Below are 19,887 nucleotides of genomic sequence, written 5' to 3' on the forward strand. Positions count from 1 at the left end.
TCTGACAAACAATATCAGTGTAATCATCCCGCAACACTGGGAGATAACTTCATATTTTGTCTCCCATCAACTAACATTTTTAGAACATCTCACTGAGCTTTTCAAGATAACATGAAAATTAGCTTCATAAACGTAATATGAGATTATCTTGTATTTTATTGTCTTTTCGGAATGCATATCATCTAATTTGTCATGATACAAAGGTGGTGTAAATGGTGACGTCCAACCTGCCAGGCAACCACTGGATCCAAACAATAAGTCTATGAAGATCCAACCGACAGAAGTTACTTCATTAACTTACAACTCACATCCATTACATCTCTCTCTCACTCTGTCTCCATCTCTCTCTCACTCTCTCTATGTCTCCCTCACTCTCTATCTCTCTCTGTCTCTCTCTCTCGCTGTATCGTAACATCTGCCAGCTCTCCACTTTCTTTTCCAGCAGTTAGCAGATGGATGTGTCTGTGATGATAATGACAGGAAAACCTATTCCATCTGCAGGGATGGTAATGATGTTGTAGTGTGGGTGTGTGTGCAGTCACATTTTCTTTGGTCAGTATGCACTGTATGTTTTAGTGAGTACAAGACAGAACAACTATTACAGCATTACAATTACATGCCTTTCATACCCAACAAGGTAAAACATCTGTTGCAGTTCGATTTAGCATAATAGACTTAGCACCATTGATTATATCTAAACGTTTAAAACTTGCATATATGATATCTATATACTGAAAACTAGTGGGAATAGTGTGGTTTGGATTGTTTAACATCACTCTTCAGCAACACTGACGCTACTGGAGTCACAACAGGTGTGGGGAAGGCTGCTCCAGCCCGGGGCTGGAGAGTTTTTCAACTCCCATTAGAAAGATGTTGTCTAAGGAAAGGGGGCATTAGAAAGATGTTAATTACTGAAAGGGGGTATGAAAAGGGAAAGTTTGGTACACTCTGAGATTCCAACAGAATGAGGTAAAATGGGTGTATTTAAAAAATATTGTTGTATCCAAGGAAACAGAGGAAGAGCTTAAAGACCAAGAGGCGATGTCAGCCACACTATATACGACTAAAGAACAGAATGAATCCGTTGCTCTCCAGGGAGTAAGCTCGGGTTGAATTCTTTGCTTGAAGAATAAACTCTATTGCATCGAACTCTGTCTGATGCCAGTGCTTTCTGCAAACATCATCGGGACACCAATAGGTACTAAGTATAGAATAAGAATAGAGCTGGAGCAGTGGTTTAGGCTTCATCAACTGACCCAGTCCGATCTTCTGTTGTCCGACACATCACCTACTGCAGCTCTCAGCAGAACTGCATCAATGGATCAACACCACATTTAAACTCTGAGCTTTAGAATATGAAGCATCTTGCAAGTATTACATGTACCACATTATTCCCTGTGTCAAACCCAATGCTTTCAAGTGCTGGCCGATACATTTCATGATGCGCGATGAAAAAAGATATATGAGCTGTAGAGTTTCACAGCGCCCTCCGCAGACACCAGAGAAGGGCCATCTGTAGCGTTGATACAGCAGATCTCTAGTTATCTCAGTACATTAACACTTGGCTAAATTAAAGGGATGAACCCTCTGTGAAATGCCACTTTACCTTCCTCCCATAATGCAGACCCACACATTTCTCTAACTCTAACACACAGATTCACACAGTCAAGATTACAGGTTGAACCAGGCCACAACCAACGAGCTATTTTTCTACATGAGAAAAACTATGGTAAAGCCAAACCAAGCCGCTCAAACAAACAGCTCTCTCTCTCTCTCTCTCTCTCTCTCTTTGGCAACGTAACAGTTTATGTCAGGGGAGACAGAACCTTTAGCTTGTCTCTGTATAAACTGTACTCTCTTTTAAGGTTTCCTACCATGATATTATAAGGCAAATGAGTAAGTGCTTACATGCTGTTAAAGACTGGTGCCGAGCGGCAAGAAGCCCCAAGCTGGTGATTACTGAGCTCTAAAGCACATCTGCACTCCAGCTCAGCAGAGGATCACGTGTGTGGTGAGGGGGGGGGGGATCATACAGGAGCAGAGAGGCCCTTCAGGCATCAAACTTATTCAACGGCATCACAATCTGAGTAATTACGGTTTGCTCGAGTGAATTATGTGTCTTTAAAATGGGGTTAGAACTGGGTCGAGGAGAGGCAGTTATTTTGGATCTTGGATCAGAAGAAGATGGCACAGCAGACATGAGCCAAGCAGCAATGACAGGGCATAACCCTGTCATTGAATTTCTCCTCCTTTGACTTCAAATTACTGTATTTCCCAGTGCACAGTAGTGTTCAGCCAGGTCGTTTGCAGCCACCCCATTAGTTCTAGTATGTCTGGATAACCCTCTTCATGAAAGACTCATTAGGATCACATGTGGCAATAGCCCGGGGTCCTGCAGCCCTTGTTTGGGTTCACTAATTGTCTTTGAACAACCTACTGACACTCTCTAAGCATGTCTGGGAACAAAGCAGAGGTGGGCAGTCACAAAGAGAACAAACCTAATGGTGTTAGATGAGTCTTTTGTCATTTGGAGTCGTTGGGCATGGTCCCATTTGCCATCCCGTGTGGACACAGTAGGGAACAGGAGGATTACTCCCACACCAGGCCATACACATGGAAATGTCCTCCTCAATCAAAAGCACCATTAATTGATCTTTAACTGGGTTACAGTGCAGCCCTAACGCTTTTGCTGACGTAGAAATGCAGGGCTACTGCAATGCAAATGATGTGAACGTGCAAATGAGCTGAAAGAAATGCTGTAAGAGAATTTCCATTTTCCAGCAACAGCACCCGGTGCTGGGAAGGTCCAACCTAGGCCTGAAGGGCCATATATCCACCTTTACGATTAACAACCTTTTCATTTGCCCCCTGACCCAAGGAAGCCACCACGGTTGTGTCATTTTACCCATGATCCTCACCCAGCAGTCTGAAACACAAGGACAAGATTGTGCCCCTCGCACCATTCAGCCTAGATTCTGCTCTACCAGGAACTGAAATGCATACCAAATAGATTGTACTATTATGTAATGGTTGGGGCTGAAAGGTTGCTTTTCGCCAGTTGAGAACTCGGGCTTCAATATTCAAAAGGATTCTATTTTATTCTGAACTAAACTTTCATCCCAGCCAACAAAGACTAAGCCATGAGAACAAGAAACACATTGGTACTGCTTATCAACCAGGCAGCACTTGGTACTTTATTGTTAGCCTGGACTGTTTTACCACAGCACCAGTCAATGTGATGCAGTGGTGACAATAGTAGGTCAGATTTGATGTATTGGCTCTGTTCGTGGAGGTTGCAGCATCCACTTGAAGACCTCGACACCAGCCATTAGTCTTTAGAGTAAGACCTTGTACAGCCTAGAAAGGACGTACAAGCACACACGATCACACACACGATCACACACACACAGTTTTCTTCTGTCCCTTTCACATACACACACAACATCCCACGCCCATGCTGAGAGCCTGACCCCCCTCTCCTGCTGGCATCTAACAGTGGGCACTACATCACTGTCAGCGTTCAGACCACCAGGGAACGGCTCCGGGCCACTCTCCTCTTGTAGAGCCAGGCTCTGAGCTCCTCTGTGGCCCAGCCCAGTCGCTGAATTATGGCCAAGCCAGAGAGGCATATTGTAGTGGGGAGACATTCCAATTTGTTGGCCTTTTACAGAAAACAGACAGGTACAAATGGCCCGGGCACTGGCTGGAAATCGGTCATTCACGTGTCATTTTAACTCTGCTAAAGGCCAAAGGGATTTGGAGCACACTGACACACACACGCACACATCACATGTTGTCTCGGTTCCGAGCCCTACGAATGAGTAATCATATATTGTCTAAGCTCCAAGAGGAGTCTGATGGGATTACCATCTACACATGTTAAACATTCAAACAGAACAAGTGAGTGTTTAAATGTATGACTATTGGCCCACATAGTTTTATTTTCCAGATGTAGTTTATGAACCCTTTTTTCAGATGTTTGAATGTCATTGTAAAATCCCGTACAGCAGTTTTGGAGTGGAACTGACTTTTAAATCATCAATTGTTCCTGTAATACATATTCAATTTTACAACACAACCAGAAAACATAAGAGGCTTTGATGCCAGAAACTGTTTCACAAGAGAGGATGTCACATCTTCCCAAACAAGTAATGGAACTCCAACCTGTATTCATACATGGTGATGGGTTCTACAACCACAAGCACCTCCAGAGGCCACAATATATGCGGCCTGGGAAAAGAGCAAAGGCATTCTTCACACCACAGGGAGCCCCATGCCTGGTAGAGACAGACAGAGGTCGTAGGTTGAGCTCCACTCTTACAACAGTCACCGGTGGCTGCCACAACACGCGGCACCGCGTCAACGACGACCGTCAGACGGGGTTTGATCTGAGCTGCTTGAAAAGATGAAGGGCAGTAAAGAGGAGGTGTGTGTTGACACTTTCTCTGGTGTTTCTTTTCTCTCTCACATGGGTGCGCAGACACTCATTTAAGCTGTAAACTGTGATACCTGGGGGTAAATCTATGAAGTCTCCCCAAGCGTATCCGAAACTATACCGTGGTAAAAAAAAAAAAAACACACATTGCTTTGTAATATACCTGTATGAATATGAAGAGTAAAACCAAATTTAAGTTTGAAAAGGTTTTAAAACAGAGGAAAGAGAACTGGGACACTTCAAAACACCCATTTCTGTCATACAATGTGAATCACTGAGTCAAATCAGACTGCATCCAGCAGTTTGTGACGCGTCTCGTCTCATGTAGTTGCTACATGATGGTCTCCTCTAAACAGTCAGCTCACTTATTATAAATGTGGCCTCTGCTTCATTTCCCTGAAGATGAAAATATTTAATAAAAGTGTTTCTTTTATTCACAACTGGATACCATGCACATGGGGTATCAACCCAAGGACAACTGATCCCACGAATTGCACCTATTGGTCTGCCTGACCGAGGTCAGTTTCCATAGAGCCTAACCTGTCTCTGACCTGGCCTTAAGGGGCTTGGGAAAGGTCACCGTAACGGTCACGGTCGTCTCGGCCACAACGTGAACAGCCAGCCTGTCGTGTTGTGTATCCAACACTCAAATGTTTCCGTTATGAAGACATGTCACGATGTGAGTAATGACCTAAAGTATTATTCATAGCAGTCATACAGGACAACTTGGAAAAATGTTGCATCTTGTCCTATACAACACTTGTATATACAATTACAACATCTTGGATGTAGCTGCATAGCTAACGGACAACAAAATAAAAATTCCAAATTCAGATGCTGACGTCTGAAAAGGTATTTCATATATTTCCCTCAAAGACTTGAGGAGTTGCTTCTTTTTCTGTGCTACAGTATATGACTGTCGGTTGAACATCTTCAGGTTTAGGACTTATTATGGTTTGTTTTTCGCTCTTTTCTGATATTATGTAGTACAAATAATCTTAAAATCAACCCAAAAATATTGACTGGATATAAAAATCAACAGTTTGCATATTTGTCTGTCTACTGCACTTTATTGTTCATTCGCAAGCTGCAAACAGGTGTCAACATTCTGATGACATTCTGAGGCTGACTATTTTTCTCACAGGCCCGGCAGCGCAGGTCTCAGACCTGCCCTCGTCACCCCAGGGAGAAGAATCCTATCCTGGGAAGGGGCTTGGAGAACAGAGGGGAGCAGTAAATCACCTCTCATCTCTGCATTCACACGAGTGGCGAGCAGCTCTGAACCTTACATACAAAGAACCTGTGAGAGTCCAGGTTGACACCGCCCACACACACCCCCATATCCATGAGCAGAGAGGATTGGGGTCAACGAGCAAAGCAACCCTCAAAAGAAGAAAGAGCGAGGACCCCCCCCCCCCCTCTTACGAATCAGAGCGCATTACATGTGAAACATCTCGTCCATGCTGTAGAGACAGACATGTTTATTTCCCTTGAACAAATGAGGTTGGTGCTTCAACGAGGACACGGAGAGAGTAATTAAAAAGCAGCAAATAACACCATGTTCAATTAATGAGGATTTACAGTAGAAAATCCCTCTTTGCCAGTCATCCTTTCAGCCCTGCTCTTAATACCATCTCGCCCTGCTCTTCATTTTAACAGCTGAATCTCTTCCATCTGCTTGGCCTGAGCCATGTTTAAAAAAAAAGGCTTGGTCCAGAAGCCGGTGCTGAAACCTCTGCTGCATTTAACGAGCAGGTTCAAGTCCCAAATAAACCCTATTTCAGACACTTTCCTTTCCCTTCTCTCCTCTTTCCTCTGCTCTGTTGAAAGGAGACAATGACATGAAGTAAGAGGAAGCTTTTTTTTTCTCCCGCTCTCTCGCTCTCACCCCCATTTCTCCACCAAAGCCCTTTGATATAAACAGTCCATCTCTCCAAGTCTCTATAAAGAAACCATCCAGACACCCTGGGATCTTCCACCCCAGACAGTCAATTCACATTATTCTTGCACAACACTTTCTATCTGTAGCGCTGTGCTCCCAGCCCAGCCCAGTCATTCAGTGTTTCACCCTCTTTGTAATTCTCTCTCTGGTGTTTTCCTGGATCTCCCTGTCTTCTTCTTCCTCTTCTTTTTTTCACTTCTTCCCCTTAACCATTGTTTTTAATCCCAGCTTAATCTCTTTCTCGAGCCCACCACTGCATCGGGCAGGCTTGAATGGCTCTTTCCTCATTTGTACTTTTGTAGATGAAAAGCGAGGGTCAACTGCTTTCGTTGTTCTAAGCCTCACAGCAGTCCAACAGCGTAAACCCAGAGAAACAGAGAGACGAGGGGAAGGCCCAGAAAATCTGTCATCTTTCATTTTCCTAACAATGTTGCTCATCTGCCAGCAATACAACAACATGAGTCCATTTAACAGGCGGAGTGAACATCCAACCAACAATGCCTCAACAATGCCTCAACAATTCCTCTCACTTGGGAGAGGAAGAAGACGAAAACAACATTTTAAAAAGTAGGCAAAAGCTTGTGAGGAGGGAAATAAAGATCAAAGTGTTCTTCGCGGCCCATTCAGATGCAATCACGACGCAATCACATTGTGTTCCCACAGCACTTTTAAGAGGACGGGTCAGCGGTGTTTTGTTGTGAGTGGGAGCTAGCCTAATGAAAGGGACAATGTGAAGATTAGCAGTGCCGGGGAGGCGGCTCAAACTTCACCCTGGCTTTAATTGCTGCAACAAGAGGAGATGTGGAGGCAGGGCAAACGGAGGACAAATGAGCAGGATGAGCGCAGTCAGAAGAGGCAAGAGGAGGTATGAACGCCTGGATGATAAATGGAGGTAGGGCTTTTATGGAGGTGTAGTGTGTCCATCTGGTCCAGGCTGGTGTGGGATGTGTAAAGGAATGTGTGTGTGCTGGTGGGCCAAGTCATTAAGACGTCACCCATTGGTTTGTGGACTGCATCAAAGCTTTGAGTTCGTCATTTTGGCCGTCGCCAATCACAAGGTAGCCCCGCCCTAAAGCATCCCCTGCTTTATGGTCTGTTTGACTCTAAATGGACCATCATTTACTAAATGAACATCATGCTGTATTGAAGAAAACTTGAATCTAGATATTGAGACCATAAACTCATGTTTACAATGTTTACTGAGGTAATAAATCAAGAGAGACTTCTATACAACCAGAGGAGTCGCCCCATTAGAAATGAGCTAAGCTAATTATGACTTCATTCTGACTCCATGTCAGCAATAAACACACAGACAGGTTATTGATCTTCATTTTTTGAAAGAAGGCTAATTTCCCAAAATGTTGAGCTGTTTTTTTTTCATAATACTCATCTACACAGAACACCAGAGGGTGTGGTGACTGAGAAGAACTGGAAATAGCAGTGACCAAACCTTAGCATAGATACATGAACGCCGGCAATGACATGGAAAATGTGATGAAGACACTTTCCCACAAGGCCGCACAACCAGTTCTACACTTCTAGACCATCATACAATTAGTGCTGGTGTGAACAGCTGGACTTGTGGGCCAGCTAGACTGTTCACCATGTTACTTCCAAAGCCAATGTTGAGCAATGTTGTTTCCAAAGATGCACTGTCTGCAACAAACTGTTAAATTAGCTCCTGCAGGAATTACTTGTGGTCAGTATTCTCTTCCTCAGACTGTCCTCTGGTCAGTACGCTGGGTGTTTTTCTCATGTGTGCTGGCACTACAAATAACAGTTCAACTGAATCATTGCCCTTTTTCATGTGCTGTACCGTCAGCAGTGTAACATTTCTCTCCTCTCCTGCTCTCCTCTTTTCATCCTTCCATTCTCTTTTCTTTTCCCACTCCTCCCAACCTCCCGTCGTTCAAAGAGGTGCCTCACAAAGCCCGAGAAACTGATGCTTACACTCATGGGTAATGATGTCATGTTACAGTTCACCCATATAACCAAGGTCTGCACTGTGCAGACAATGATGCAGCAAAACCATCGGGTCATTACAGGACAGACGTCTTTTAGGGCATAAAGGAACAGAGCTTGATGTAAGGGTGGAGCTCAAAATATGTTGGATGAGAGACTTTTATTTCCAAAAAAAGTCCTCGAAACTTTTCAGCAAAATGAAAAACATCCTCATTAGCATGTTTGAGATCATTTGAAATAGTTTGGTAATGTTTCATCAACCCAAGGGGTGATATGTTTTCTCAAACCACATTATCCACTTCAGGAGATAACCATGTAATAAAAGTAATACAACAACTTTTTTCACGGAACAAAAGTTTGCGATTCATCAAAAAGTCACGGGCAGACACTTACCAGTCCAGAGCAAGTCGAAATGGCTGCTGAGGAGGCCGACAGGTTCCGGATAAATCCCTGATACAGGCAGTCGTGAAACCCAACATCATCCATCACCGTGGCAATGCCATCCGAGCCGAGCATCTGCACGGTGAACCCCGGGCCCACCACAGAGGACGGACGCAGGTCCAGGTGCATGTCCCGCCCGAAGGCCGAGAGCCGGTAGTGCAGAGAGGAAGAGAGGGACCTCCTGCTGCGATGGCTTTGCCTGGTCACATCGTGGCTCAGGTATCCCCCCTCAGAGTCCACCTCCACGGGGGTTACAAACACGTAGTCTGAAGACGAGAGTGATGGAAGAGAGAGTCATAAGACAGACAACATCTAACGCTCTGATGATTCTGCTACCGCGGTTATTTTGTGAAGGATTTGTGCTCTCTGGCGTTCACACAATTATAACAGCTTGCTTCATCTCTTTCAGCTTCAGTTAGTTATTTCTAACATGTTCCAGAATAAGATTTAGCCGTTGCTTGTACGTGTCAGTGGAGAGAGACAATGACACCAAACTAAAAGTATAAAAGTAAACACTTGCATTCTGGTTTTCATTCCCGTAAAGCTGATGTTGATGGAGACGCTGTTTCACACCTCAAAAATATGTTTGCTGCATGTTAATTACTGTTGACATTTTAAATAGCTGGGGAAAAAAACTGATTTTCATCTACGACATCAGAGATGCAATCACATTTAGCCAGGTCTAACCGGAAATGCACCCAGAAAGCCATCATGCATCACCCAGACGACCGGCGTGTGTTGGGAGGGAAAGGTGAAGCACTCAGCTGTTGCTCAGAGCGGAGCACTTCATGCAGGTCACAGATGACTTTCCACAGAAGCCATAGGTCTGACATCATACTTCCACGCATGTTAGATATGGGGTCAATACTTCAGAGCCAGAGGTTGTGATTATATCATAGTTGTCATGGTGCTGCAGTCAAATGAAACGCCAGAGTCATGTATTTACTAACCACTTCAATACAGATTCCACAGTAAAAGCAGAAATGTACAACAAACTCCAACATTTTTTTTTATTCTTTCCTCTCTCAGCTCTGGCAAAAGATCTGAGTGTCTGTATGTTCTTCAACTAAACCCTTCAATAGAGTGACTGGGAGAAACAGGATGCTCCCTTCACAACCAGAGAAAAACACCCCTTCTCCCCTCAGTAGGAAGTGAGTAAATCATCTTCACTTGTTTCCTTATTTTCAGGTCAAAGCAGCCGACAGGGAATCCCTGCACTCATGGATCTGGGTTGTGCCTCCACAGACATTAAAGTAGCCCCACATCATAAAGACCAAAGAGGGGGTTCCTAACATTGTTTACCTAATAAGCACCCCGATCAAAAATGGCATTCTAATATTCCTAATTGCTTCATTGAAGAACCATCTTTGGGAACCACTGGTCCAATCACTGAGCCCATCACTGCCATATCTCACTCTACTCACATTCTCTCTACAAACGTGGAAGCACGCCAGCTGGAAGAAACCTCCATAGATGTCAAGAGATGAGCACTCACCGTGATTTAATCCGTGTCTGTCGCTGGAGGAATAGCCAGCCGTGACGGTGTGTGAGCAGTAAACGTGCAGCGTCTGCAAAAAACATGAAAAAAAAATGCTATCAACGGACAGGTAGCAACAGGTTACAAGCACTGAAAGACGTGGAAGCCGAAAAGATGATAAATGGAGTTCCTCTGTTGAAACACGAGTTGCACTCAGGTTTAATTTGGGATGACAACCACTTGTCTAACTTTTTCACCCACAGTCAGAGAGCACAGCAGTGCATGCGCCACCGTGCCGCTGATAACAAACAAATTGGTCCCAGCACCAGATCGTTGCATGTGCTGGATTGTAAGAGTGGATGCGTTTGCCACATGCCTTGATAATGTTCCAGGACAACAGGGTGGACAGGAGCTTGACTGAGCTGCAGCCGACCAGCGGGATGGGTAAAGTCCAGATCAGAAGAAAAAGGCAATCCATGGTGATGGCATGCAAGCTTCCTCCTCCGCCGTTACCTCCTAAAAGAGCGCAAAAGTAGTAATAACCTGCGGTATCGCATAATGCAATATGCACGCATTGTTTAGTGGCTCTGTCCCCCCCTACGCTTTACTCGTTCAGGTGAAGTCGGCCGGTTGCAGGAGCCGGTGGTGCGCACGGACGCCGCGCGCACTCATGAGTGTGTGTGAGTATGTGTGTGTGTGTGAGGAGGAGCGGTGGGTCGCAGTGTCGGGGATCACCAGGAGGAGCGCGCGGATTGAGCGCTCAGTCCCGGCTCTGTGAAGAGTCGGCGTGCAGGATGGAGCGCAAGTCAGCAAGCCAGCAGCCAATCAGCGCGCAGCATCATTTTCCACGCGCAGATAAAAAGAGAAGAAAAGGGAGATTCTCCTCCTGGCTGCCTTCAGGTGCTGCTCGTAAATCTCGACTTTGAAAGCTTCGTGAGCAGTATGTTTTTTTAAAATGGGAGGTTGGGGTTTTTCTTTGCAGTGGCAGAATGAAGTGGACAAAATACACGCGTTACTATTTCAGTTCTTTTTTGTTGAACAAAGACCTGCACAATACAGACACACTATCAACTTATAAAGTTGTCATGCTCTCCTGCTTCGCTTTGGTGAAAACTAGCATTGATGGACAGTAAGTCAGTACTGTAGAATTGAATACTTTCACTTCACTTAAGTATTTATTTTTCGTGCTAAATGATTGACCTTTAGAAGGATATATTGTACTCCATTGCATTTATCTGACATAGTTACGGGTGACTTTAAGATTAAGATGAAGCGGTTTCTTTTTGTTGTTGTTGCTGTTGCTGTATTGTAACCCTTTAAAAAAGCAATCACTTACTTGAAGTGGAGTGTTTTTTAGATTGTTGGAGGCTATTCCTCCACCACTGCCATAAAGACTTGAAGTTTGATACCAGTATAATTTGCTTTCCTATCTCCCCCACTTTTCAGGTAACAACAACATACAGATCATCGACCAGATGGTGGTGCTCTAACAAGGAAATGCTGTATTTTGGCACATATATATTGGGCTTTATAAATAAAATCGAAAGAAAATCCAGTGTGTTTTTAATTTCATTATCTTAATATTTCCTCCGCCATGGTAAATGGACTTGGTCCCACCTTCTAATGCACATTCAAATGCATCAATTTGGGGTTCTTTGACTGGACTGGAGGAGCCTGGGATCGATCAAACCACTGAGGACCACCCGCTCTACCTCTGAGCCACACCTGCAACAAATACAAGAAGAAGAAGAAAAAAAACCAGCCGCATTCAGGTGCTGGTCAGGTTAATCACTGGTCAGAACTGACAGACAGAAGAATCCGGGGCACTTCAAAGCCGGAAACAGGTACAAATGTTTTCACTGAGTCCTGGCTTGAGACCACCGTGTTTCCACTTCAAGTGGAAAGTCCTCATCGGGGCAGGTCACACCCAAACCTTTGGTTACGGTCCATATGTTCAATAGCAACGTTTTGTTTTTATTGTCCTACAGGTCTGCCTCAGTCTCCCCTCAGTTCCACACAGAGGATATTTCATTTCAGTCCTCTTTGTTGCAGAATTACTTGTAAGTTGCAGTTGCACTTTAACCTCTAGCATCTAAGCTGCACAAACAAGATGCTGCCTCGGGCTCAATACTTATCCATTCTAGCATCACATGATCTCTTGCAGGATTCCCTGACCTGTGTCGACCACATTAGGCACTGTTTCTTCTGCGAATGTGGAACTGTCAGGTGGTTACAAGTAACATTGTCAATATACCAACAAAAACAATATAACAATGCATGTGAATAAAACATGCAGACACATATAAATAATACAGATACATGAAATTGAAAACCAATACTTAGCTTCATAAAAACAAGGATTTAAAGATATTTTTACTGTGAGAGCTTGTACTAAATGTGTTCTGCATGTGTCTTCTAAATGTTTTAGTTGACTACCCATCACAAAGTGTTTTGCAGTGCCTAAAACCATATCAGACACATCATGTTGTCTATGCATGGACTTTGCTCAGTCAATCAGTTTTTTCTCGTTAACTAGCCAAATGGAAGCACACTGTTTAAGTGAGCTCAGTTAGTGAGTCTCATAATTAAATCTGTCATGGCCAAGTGAGTGAAGGTCACACACACTTCACTGGCTCGTATTGTTAGCCTGTGTGTTGTGAACAGGTGGTCCTGCAGTCGCCTTTTCCATTCTGGTAGTTGGTAAACACCTGGACAGGTTTGCTGGAATGCACCGAACAAACAGCTGAAGCGCACAGCCAGCTCACTACACAGATATTCACAGTCCGCCGAGCATAATGAGGCTTCTCACAGCTCCTGCCAGCTTTTCTGGCAGGGCACAAAGCGCAGCCCGAACACAACATCACCTTAATAACCCCCGCAGTATTCTCATGGGGCTTATTAATGTCTGCGCTACTTACCATTCATGGTGTCTTTATCACCATTCATGGTATTAGTCCTACAATATTAGGACAGGTGCAATGACACTTTGCTGTTATAAATGTAATAGTTTCAAGGGTAAATACTATACATTTGTTGATCCTGATCAAGATTGTATTCTAATGCAATCCCCACTAAACGTAGATGAGATGTTCACCCAACGCATGCCTCTTTGAGGTGTCAAACACAAACTTGCAGAGGATCCCATTTTGCGCAAATACCCAGTCCACATGTGCAGACACTGGTGTGGACAGAGAAACCCCACACAGCCCAGACTTAGTTAAAACCCTGGAACAACTGCTCTAGGAGATCGATCAGACCACCAGTCAAAGAGCCCGGAGGAAAGGAACCGTACCAGTACCATAGGGTCGGTACTGTGGGTTAAACAATATTGAGATTTGCTTCGGTTTAAACCAGGGGTCGGTAACCCGCGGCTCCGGAGCTGCATGTGGCTCTTCAGCCCCTCTGTTGCGGCTCCCTGAGGCTACAGCTACACTACTACCTTTTCGTTTTTGAAACAGAGTTTGAACAAATGAAAACGATCTCCGTCCACACGGCATTTCAGCATCGTTTTCTAAATGATCTCCGTCCAGACTAAAATGCCTGAAAACGAATATCACGTGACGATTCACGTACACTGGGCATGTGGGTGGGTGCAGAGAGCAGGTGGCAGGAAATGGTTGTCAAATATGTGTTAAAAATATTGGAGCAGGATGCCGCCAAGTGCACCAAACAGACATTCTGTGCAGGTGGGTGGTGCAAGTGCAAATTAAATTGTTAAAATAGATTTTTTTTTTTTCACGTCAACTTTAAATACAACTCAGAATCGCATCACCTACAGAAATTGTGTGGAAAGAAACCAGTTTAATATTGTCAAAACAAAGGAGATCGTGGTGGATTGTGGGAAGAGTAAGGCCCCATCTTCTCTGGTCCATCAGTGGGAGCGACAGGTCAAGTCCGTCAAGTACCTGGGCATCCAATTGAACGACAAACTGGAATGGTCCACCAACGTCTGAGTCCACTTAACTTCCTCAGAAGTCTCAGGTGCTACAGTTTCTGCAACAGGATGCTCCACGTGTTTTATCAGCCTGTTGTTGGGAGCGCCATCTTGTCTGCTGTGGTGTGCTGGGGCGAGTGCATCAAAGCAAAGGACGCTACCAAAATCATAGAGCAGGCCGGCTCATTGGCTCCAAGCTGGTCACACTGGAGGAGGTGGCGAAATACAGAATACTGGCAAAACTGCTGGCTTCCCTGCTCACGGATCACAGACACACACCATGACAGCCAAGCTAAAGAGCGACTTTAGCAATAGACTGATTCAACCCTGGTGTGTAAAGGAGCGATAGTGGAGATCATTCCTGCCGGGTGGTTTCAGACTCCACAACTCTGCTCTTTGTGCATTCATATCATGTCAGAACACTTGAATAATAAAAAAAAGGTCAAGTATCTACATCTAACTATCTCTGATAAAAAGTCTGGTCATTGGTTTGGAGCTGTGTCAGATTAGAGGTTTCATTAGTGAGCCACTCTGCTCACTCTGAAAGTGGGTCCCACTCTGCCCCTGAAGGGACCTGCTACATCTCACTTTAATAAGAGGCAAACAGTTGCTGTAAGCGTCTGACAAGAACTTTGCATTCCTCGCGGCATGCCAAAGCATGCAATAGACATAAGAGCAACATTTTTGGCAGCAGTGTTTGTGCAAGTTGAAATTGAACTATTCATTACTTATTAAGCGACGGGTAAACCATCTACTTGATGGTACTCTTCCCCGCTCTGTCATTGTGGTCTAGCTATCTCATCCATAATGAACATGAACCTAGGTTTGATTGTAGAAGCTACTTCTACAACCTTCAAACCATCCTGAAAAACTAGTGAAAGCTGAACAGGGTGAGGCTGTAACAACTGTCACTTTCTCTTTAGTCCACTGTTGAGCATGTACACTAGTAGTGAAGCATGCTAAGGAAATGGGAATGCAGCATTAACTTGAAGATGCTGCTAATGCTAAGCACGGGTGTAACCATTAGAGCACATTGGCGGACGAAGGCAGTGTGAGAAATAATTTACTATCCATTACAATATATAATGAGTTTCTTAATAGTAAGCCTTCAATAACTAGTTTCACCCTCTTCCAACATGAGATGTCACATTATGGAACCAATCTCTTCATGTGAATCACCTTATGGTGATATTATACCTCATTGGCTCATAACAGCGTCTCCTTGTCGTTAAGGTCTAAGATGCAATTTTGGTGGCCCTGTACTTGGCGAAGCCAAGTGTGTGAGTGTCAGTGCTTTGAGGTAGCTGGGAAATTCCCTGCTCTGTACTTTGGAGGCTAATTGCACTGTCATCTGCACAGTGTGATGTAGAGTCAGTGAGGAAACACAACCGCACTGCTTCCGCAGGTTCTCGTTGAAGGTCCCTGAGTTGTTGTATAACCATACTCATGTCTCCGGCTAATTGATTGCTCTGACCCACCTATCTGTTCTCATGAGCAGAGCCTTGACGAAACAACAACGTTAAGCCCTTTCTTTTTTTGCTATCTCCTTTCCTCTACCGACGTGTTTCTCTCCGCACGGATAAATGATCCTTCTCTCCCTCTGAGAATGTAGTTTGTATTGTCGGCGGTGGCTACAGATGTTCTTAAATCTGAACAGTGTTACACCCCGGCACACTGCTGATCGCTGCACCGTGCCACTGTGTTGACAGACAATGTGTTTATTTACAGCACGCTAAACCAACTGTCTGAAGCCCTTAGTAGTCTCTCTCTTTCTCATAATGTCTCTCCCCCCCAGATGGGTTGTTGAGTTACCGGGGGCCTGTCAGTCCAGTCTGTTGTTTGTATCCCAAAAGGAATACAACATATCTGGTTGCAACGGGAAGTATAAGCAGTTGAGTTTTCCGGCTAAGGATGGAAATAGATTGTAAGATTTAGAAACCACACTAAGACGAGGTCGATCCCCCGAGCCTTCTGTCCTGGGAACTCGATGTGAGAGGAACCAGAGTCAAATCCCCTTTGACAAGTTAATGGTATCGAAGTAGTAGACTGCACAAAATATACCTACACAGGCATATCTGAACTCAGGGTAACACAAATACTTACTTTCAAGGTGGCTCTCAAAGCTCTTTATTATGATGGTGAACATTCGCGTGACCCGGCGCTATGTAAATGTAGAAGCATAGTCTGATCTACAATGAGACATTTTCAATCTTGAGCTCCTCAAAATGTGATTATTTAAAACAAATTTAAATATATGATCAAGAATATGAGATTAAAGTTTCCCAATACCAAATTCAGCACAAATCTATTTTCCTGCATGTGGCTCTCAACATGGCGACGGATGAGCTAACGTAGCTGAGCTCAGCTAACGGTGTAAATAGTGGCAACAGTGCTGACATTACTCCACTATATATTTATAGAAATTAGCTTTTTGCAGCTATAATAATGCTCTGAATATTAAATAGAGAACCTTTAACTAATGGCAAAGTGTTAATGCAGCACCTTTAATATTTCTATTTAGCTGGAGGCCCCTTTAAGCTGCAGGTTGACCCCAGACCCCACACCATGAGTGAGTCTTTGGTTTAGGGCACAGGCTTGGCTGCTCTCGTCCGAAAAAACACTCATCACCACTTACACGTTTGTTAATAGACTACACTTTTCCACAGTAACCTTCCAGGTTGGGTGTAGCGCTGGCCGAGTAAGGCCATGTCCACACTACTACGTTTCCCTTTGAAAACGCATATCCTTTGCTACACTGAGCGTCCACACCAGAGTTTCAGAGAAACATGTTCAAGAGACAATGAAGGCTGGTGACCCTGTTTGTGTTTTGCAATAAATGGTAAATAAACTGTACTTTTCTAGTCTTCGACCACTCAAAGCGCTTTAACACTACATGTCATCATTCACCCATTCACAGCCATTCATACACTGATGGCACAGATTGCGGGAGCAATTTGCAGTTAAGTGTCTTGCCGAAGGACACATTGACATCAACTAGCGGAGCCGGGGATCGATCCTCTGCTCTACTACTGAGCCACAGTCATCCCTCAGTGGGGCAAGCTCAGGAATATGTCAGCTTTTTTCCCTGATTCATCCCCCTTTCACTGTGCTTTTGTTTGTTTGTTTTGCCTGTCATGTGGCACTGCTTTTTCCAGCAGTGGACTCCAGAATGTACAACTCCGGCTCCAGACGTTCCTCCTCTCTCCTGTCCTGTGCTCTTGTCCTGTATCTGGTCCTCATTTCAGACCTCATAATTACCCTGCTACTTGTATCTGTGGAAGCTTTTTTGGGGGTGAATTTCCGCCGGTTCTTCCAGAATTATTTTTGGCTGTGTCAGCGGTTGCCACAGCGGCAGGCATCTGCTCGCCTGTCAGTCACGTCTCGTCCTTTGCAGCCCTGCCTGATCTCCTCCTGCATGCAGATAGAAATAGATCCAGAGTGGGCCAACCACATACAGCCTACCCTACACACATATGTGTATGTGTAGGGATGTGATAGCTTGGAAAAATAATCTGAAATGTCATTAAATAGGTGAATTTAGCTTTTGAAAATGTCTAAAGGAAAGGGACGAGAACACAACTTTATTTTTACATATTAGTTTTAGAGCCCATCTCGTTATGAATGTGTATGCATGCAGGTAGTGTATGCCTCTGAGAGGCTGTTTCCAGTGTTAGTCAGTGTCACTGACACCCATCGGAGTAGCTCCTCTGCAGTCAGGCCTTCTGGCATCTGTCTCTACCCCCCACCAGCATCAAAGACGTGACATGCTAGAGTTTAGCTCACAGATGGTCCATCTAGAATTCTGAAACAGCATCTGTGATATCAGTCATCCAGAGTTTAAGAGAGCGGTACAGTTAAGGTTATAGGGCTTCACAGTGGATGTCTGACCTCAGCTTACAGTCTTATGAAAATGATCTTAGACCTGTCTCTATCTCGTCAAAAGGACGAGGAAAATTCTCCTGAGGTATATCTTTTATAGATTAACTGTGAATCATGCCAACTGACTGTTTGCGTAACCCCTACCCCAAAGTTAGACTGACCAATCATAGCTCAGCAATGCACAGCGGGTTTGTCAGGATTTCTCCACTGTAGCAGAGCAACACCATATTCTAACTGTACTTTAAGAGTTTGAAGGGTGGTGTATATTTTTTTAGCTTTTCCGAGCCAAAAACACACGAACAAAAGTGAGGAATGAATTTGACAGTGTGTTTATTCTGCTGTCTACAGTAGTATCTGAGTGTACTCCAAAGCCAAGGAACAGATTGTAAACTAACTCAATTTAATTTATAAGATAAGATAATCCTTTATTAGTCCCGCAGTGAAGAAATTTACAGGATCACAGCAGCAAAGTGGACAGTGCACACAAGATACATGGTAAAAAAAAACAAGAGCGACAAGTAATATAAATGTTAAACAGTAAAGAATATCAAATAAGTACAAAAAAGTACAAAGAAATCCACAATAAACTCAAAAGAAAAAAAAAAGAAATAAAAAGAATATTATATATACAGACAGAGTATTTTGTATTGCACAGTGTAATTATTGCACAGATTATTAGTGTTTTTGGTGTTGTGTGGTGTACTGGGAGCACAGCTGGTTGCGCAGCCTGACAGCAGCAGGAAGGAAGGACCTGCGGTACCTCTCCTTCACACACCGGGGGGAATCAACCGGTGGCTGAAGGAGCTGCACCCTTTTTATAAAGTGCATGTGTGTGATCAATCCAGTCCAGTTTATTGTTCAAGTGAACACCCAGGTACTTATAAGATCTCACAATCTCAAAGTTTCCCTGGATGTTCACTGGTACCGCAGGAGGGCGTTTACCCCGGCGGAAGTCCTCCACCAGCTCTTTGATTTTACCAATAACGTCCTGGTTCAGTTCCCTGTATTCCCTGTCATCATCGGCGGAAATGAGGCCGACGATTGCAGAGTCGTCAGAGAACTTTTGCAGGTGGCAGTTAGGAGAGTGTGAAGTCTGAGGTGTATATGGTGATCCGCAGATACTGTGGATGGTTGGTGAGGTAGTCCAGGATCCATGCAGTGAGGTGGTGGTCCACCTGGTCTGCTCCAGCTTGTCCCTCAGAAGCAACGGCTGGATGGTGTTGGAGGCACTGGAGAAATCAAAAAACATGAGTCTCACAGTGCTTCTAGCCTTTTCCAGGTGAGAAAGGCATCTGTGTAGCAGGTAGATGAGCGCGTCATCCACCCCGGTGCCAGATTGATAGGCGAACTGGAGTGGGTCCAGAGATGAGCTCACCAGGGGGCGGAGATGCCCAAGGACCAGCCTCTCTAGCATCTTCATCAGGTGGGATGTTAAGGCCACCGGCCTGAAGCTCTTGAAGTCCTTGGGTCGTGGGGTCTTTGAGACTGGTACCACGCAGGATGTTTTCCACAGCTGTGGTACTCTCCCCAGCTTCAAGCTCAAGTTGAAGACGTGCTCCACTATCCCGCACAGCTGGTCTGCGCTGGACCTGAGGAGCCTTGAGCTGATGCCGTCTGGACCCGTGGCCTTTCTCACCTTTGATCCTTCTCAGTTCTTTTCTCACCTGGAAAGTTGTGAAGGACAAGTTGGGGGGTGGGGGCGGTTTTAGGGTGTATGAGGAGTGTGTGTGTGTGTGTGGGGGGGGCGAGTGTTGTGGGGACTTCTACTCTACATTTCAGAGAGAAAGGTGTAGCTACATTACAGAAATAAAGATAAA

General features: G+C 44.5%; 1 protein-coding gene across 1 annotated transcript in view; it reads right to left on the reverse strand.

Annotated features, from left to right (window-relative positions):
• The window catches only part of adamts18 (ADAM metallopeptidase with thrombospondin type 1 motif, 18), a gene marked incomplete at its 5' end in the record, with an annotated part of 57,441 nt that extends 46,706 nt beyond the window's left edge, over positions 1-10,735 (reverse strand). Inside the window, 3 exons of the mRNA XM_079178942.1 lie at positions 8,733-9,046; positions 10,276-10,348; positions 10,634-10,735. Of these exons, the coding sequence (XP_079035068.1) occupies positions 8,733-9,046; positions 10,276-10,348; positions 10,634-10,735 (489 nt within the window). The remainder of the gene's footprint in view (positions 1-8,732; positions 9,047-10,275; positions 10,349-10,633) is intronic.
• Between the last annotated feature and the right edge of the window lie 9,152 nt (positions 10,736-19,887).

The sequence above is a fragment of the Pholis gunnellus genome, assembly GCF_910591455.1.
Source record: "Pholis gunnellus genome assembly, chromosome: 1".
In the NCBI taxonomy this organism is placed as follows: domain Eukaryota; kingdom Metazoa; phylum Chordata; class Actinopteri; order Perciformes; family Pholidae; genus Pholis; species Pholis gunnellus.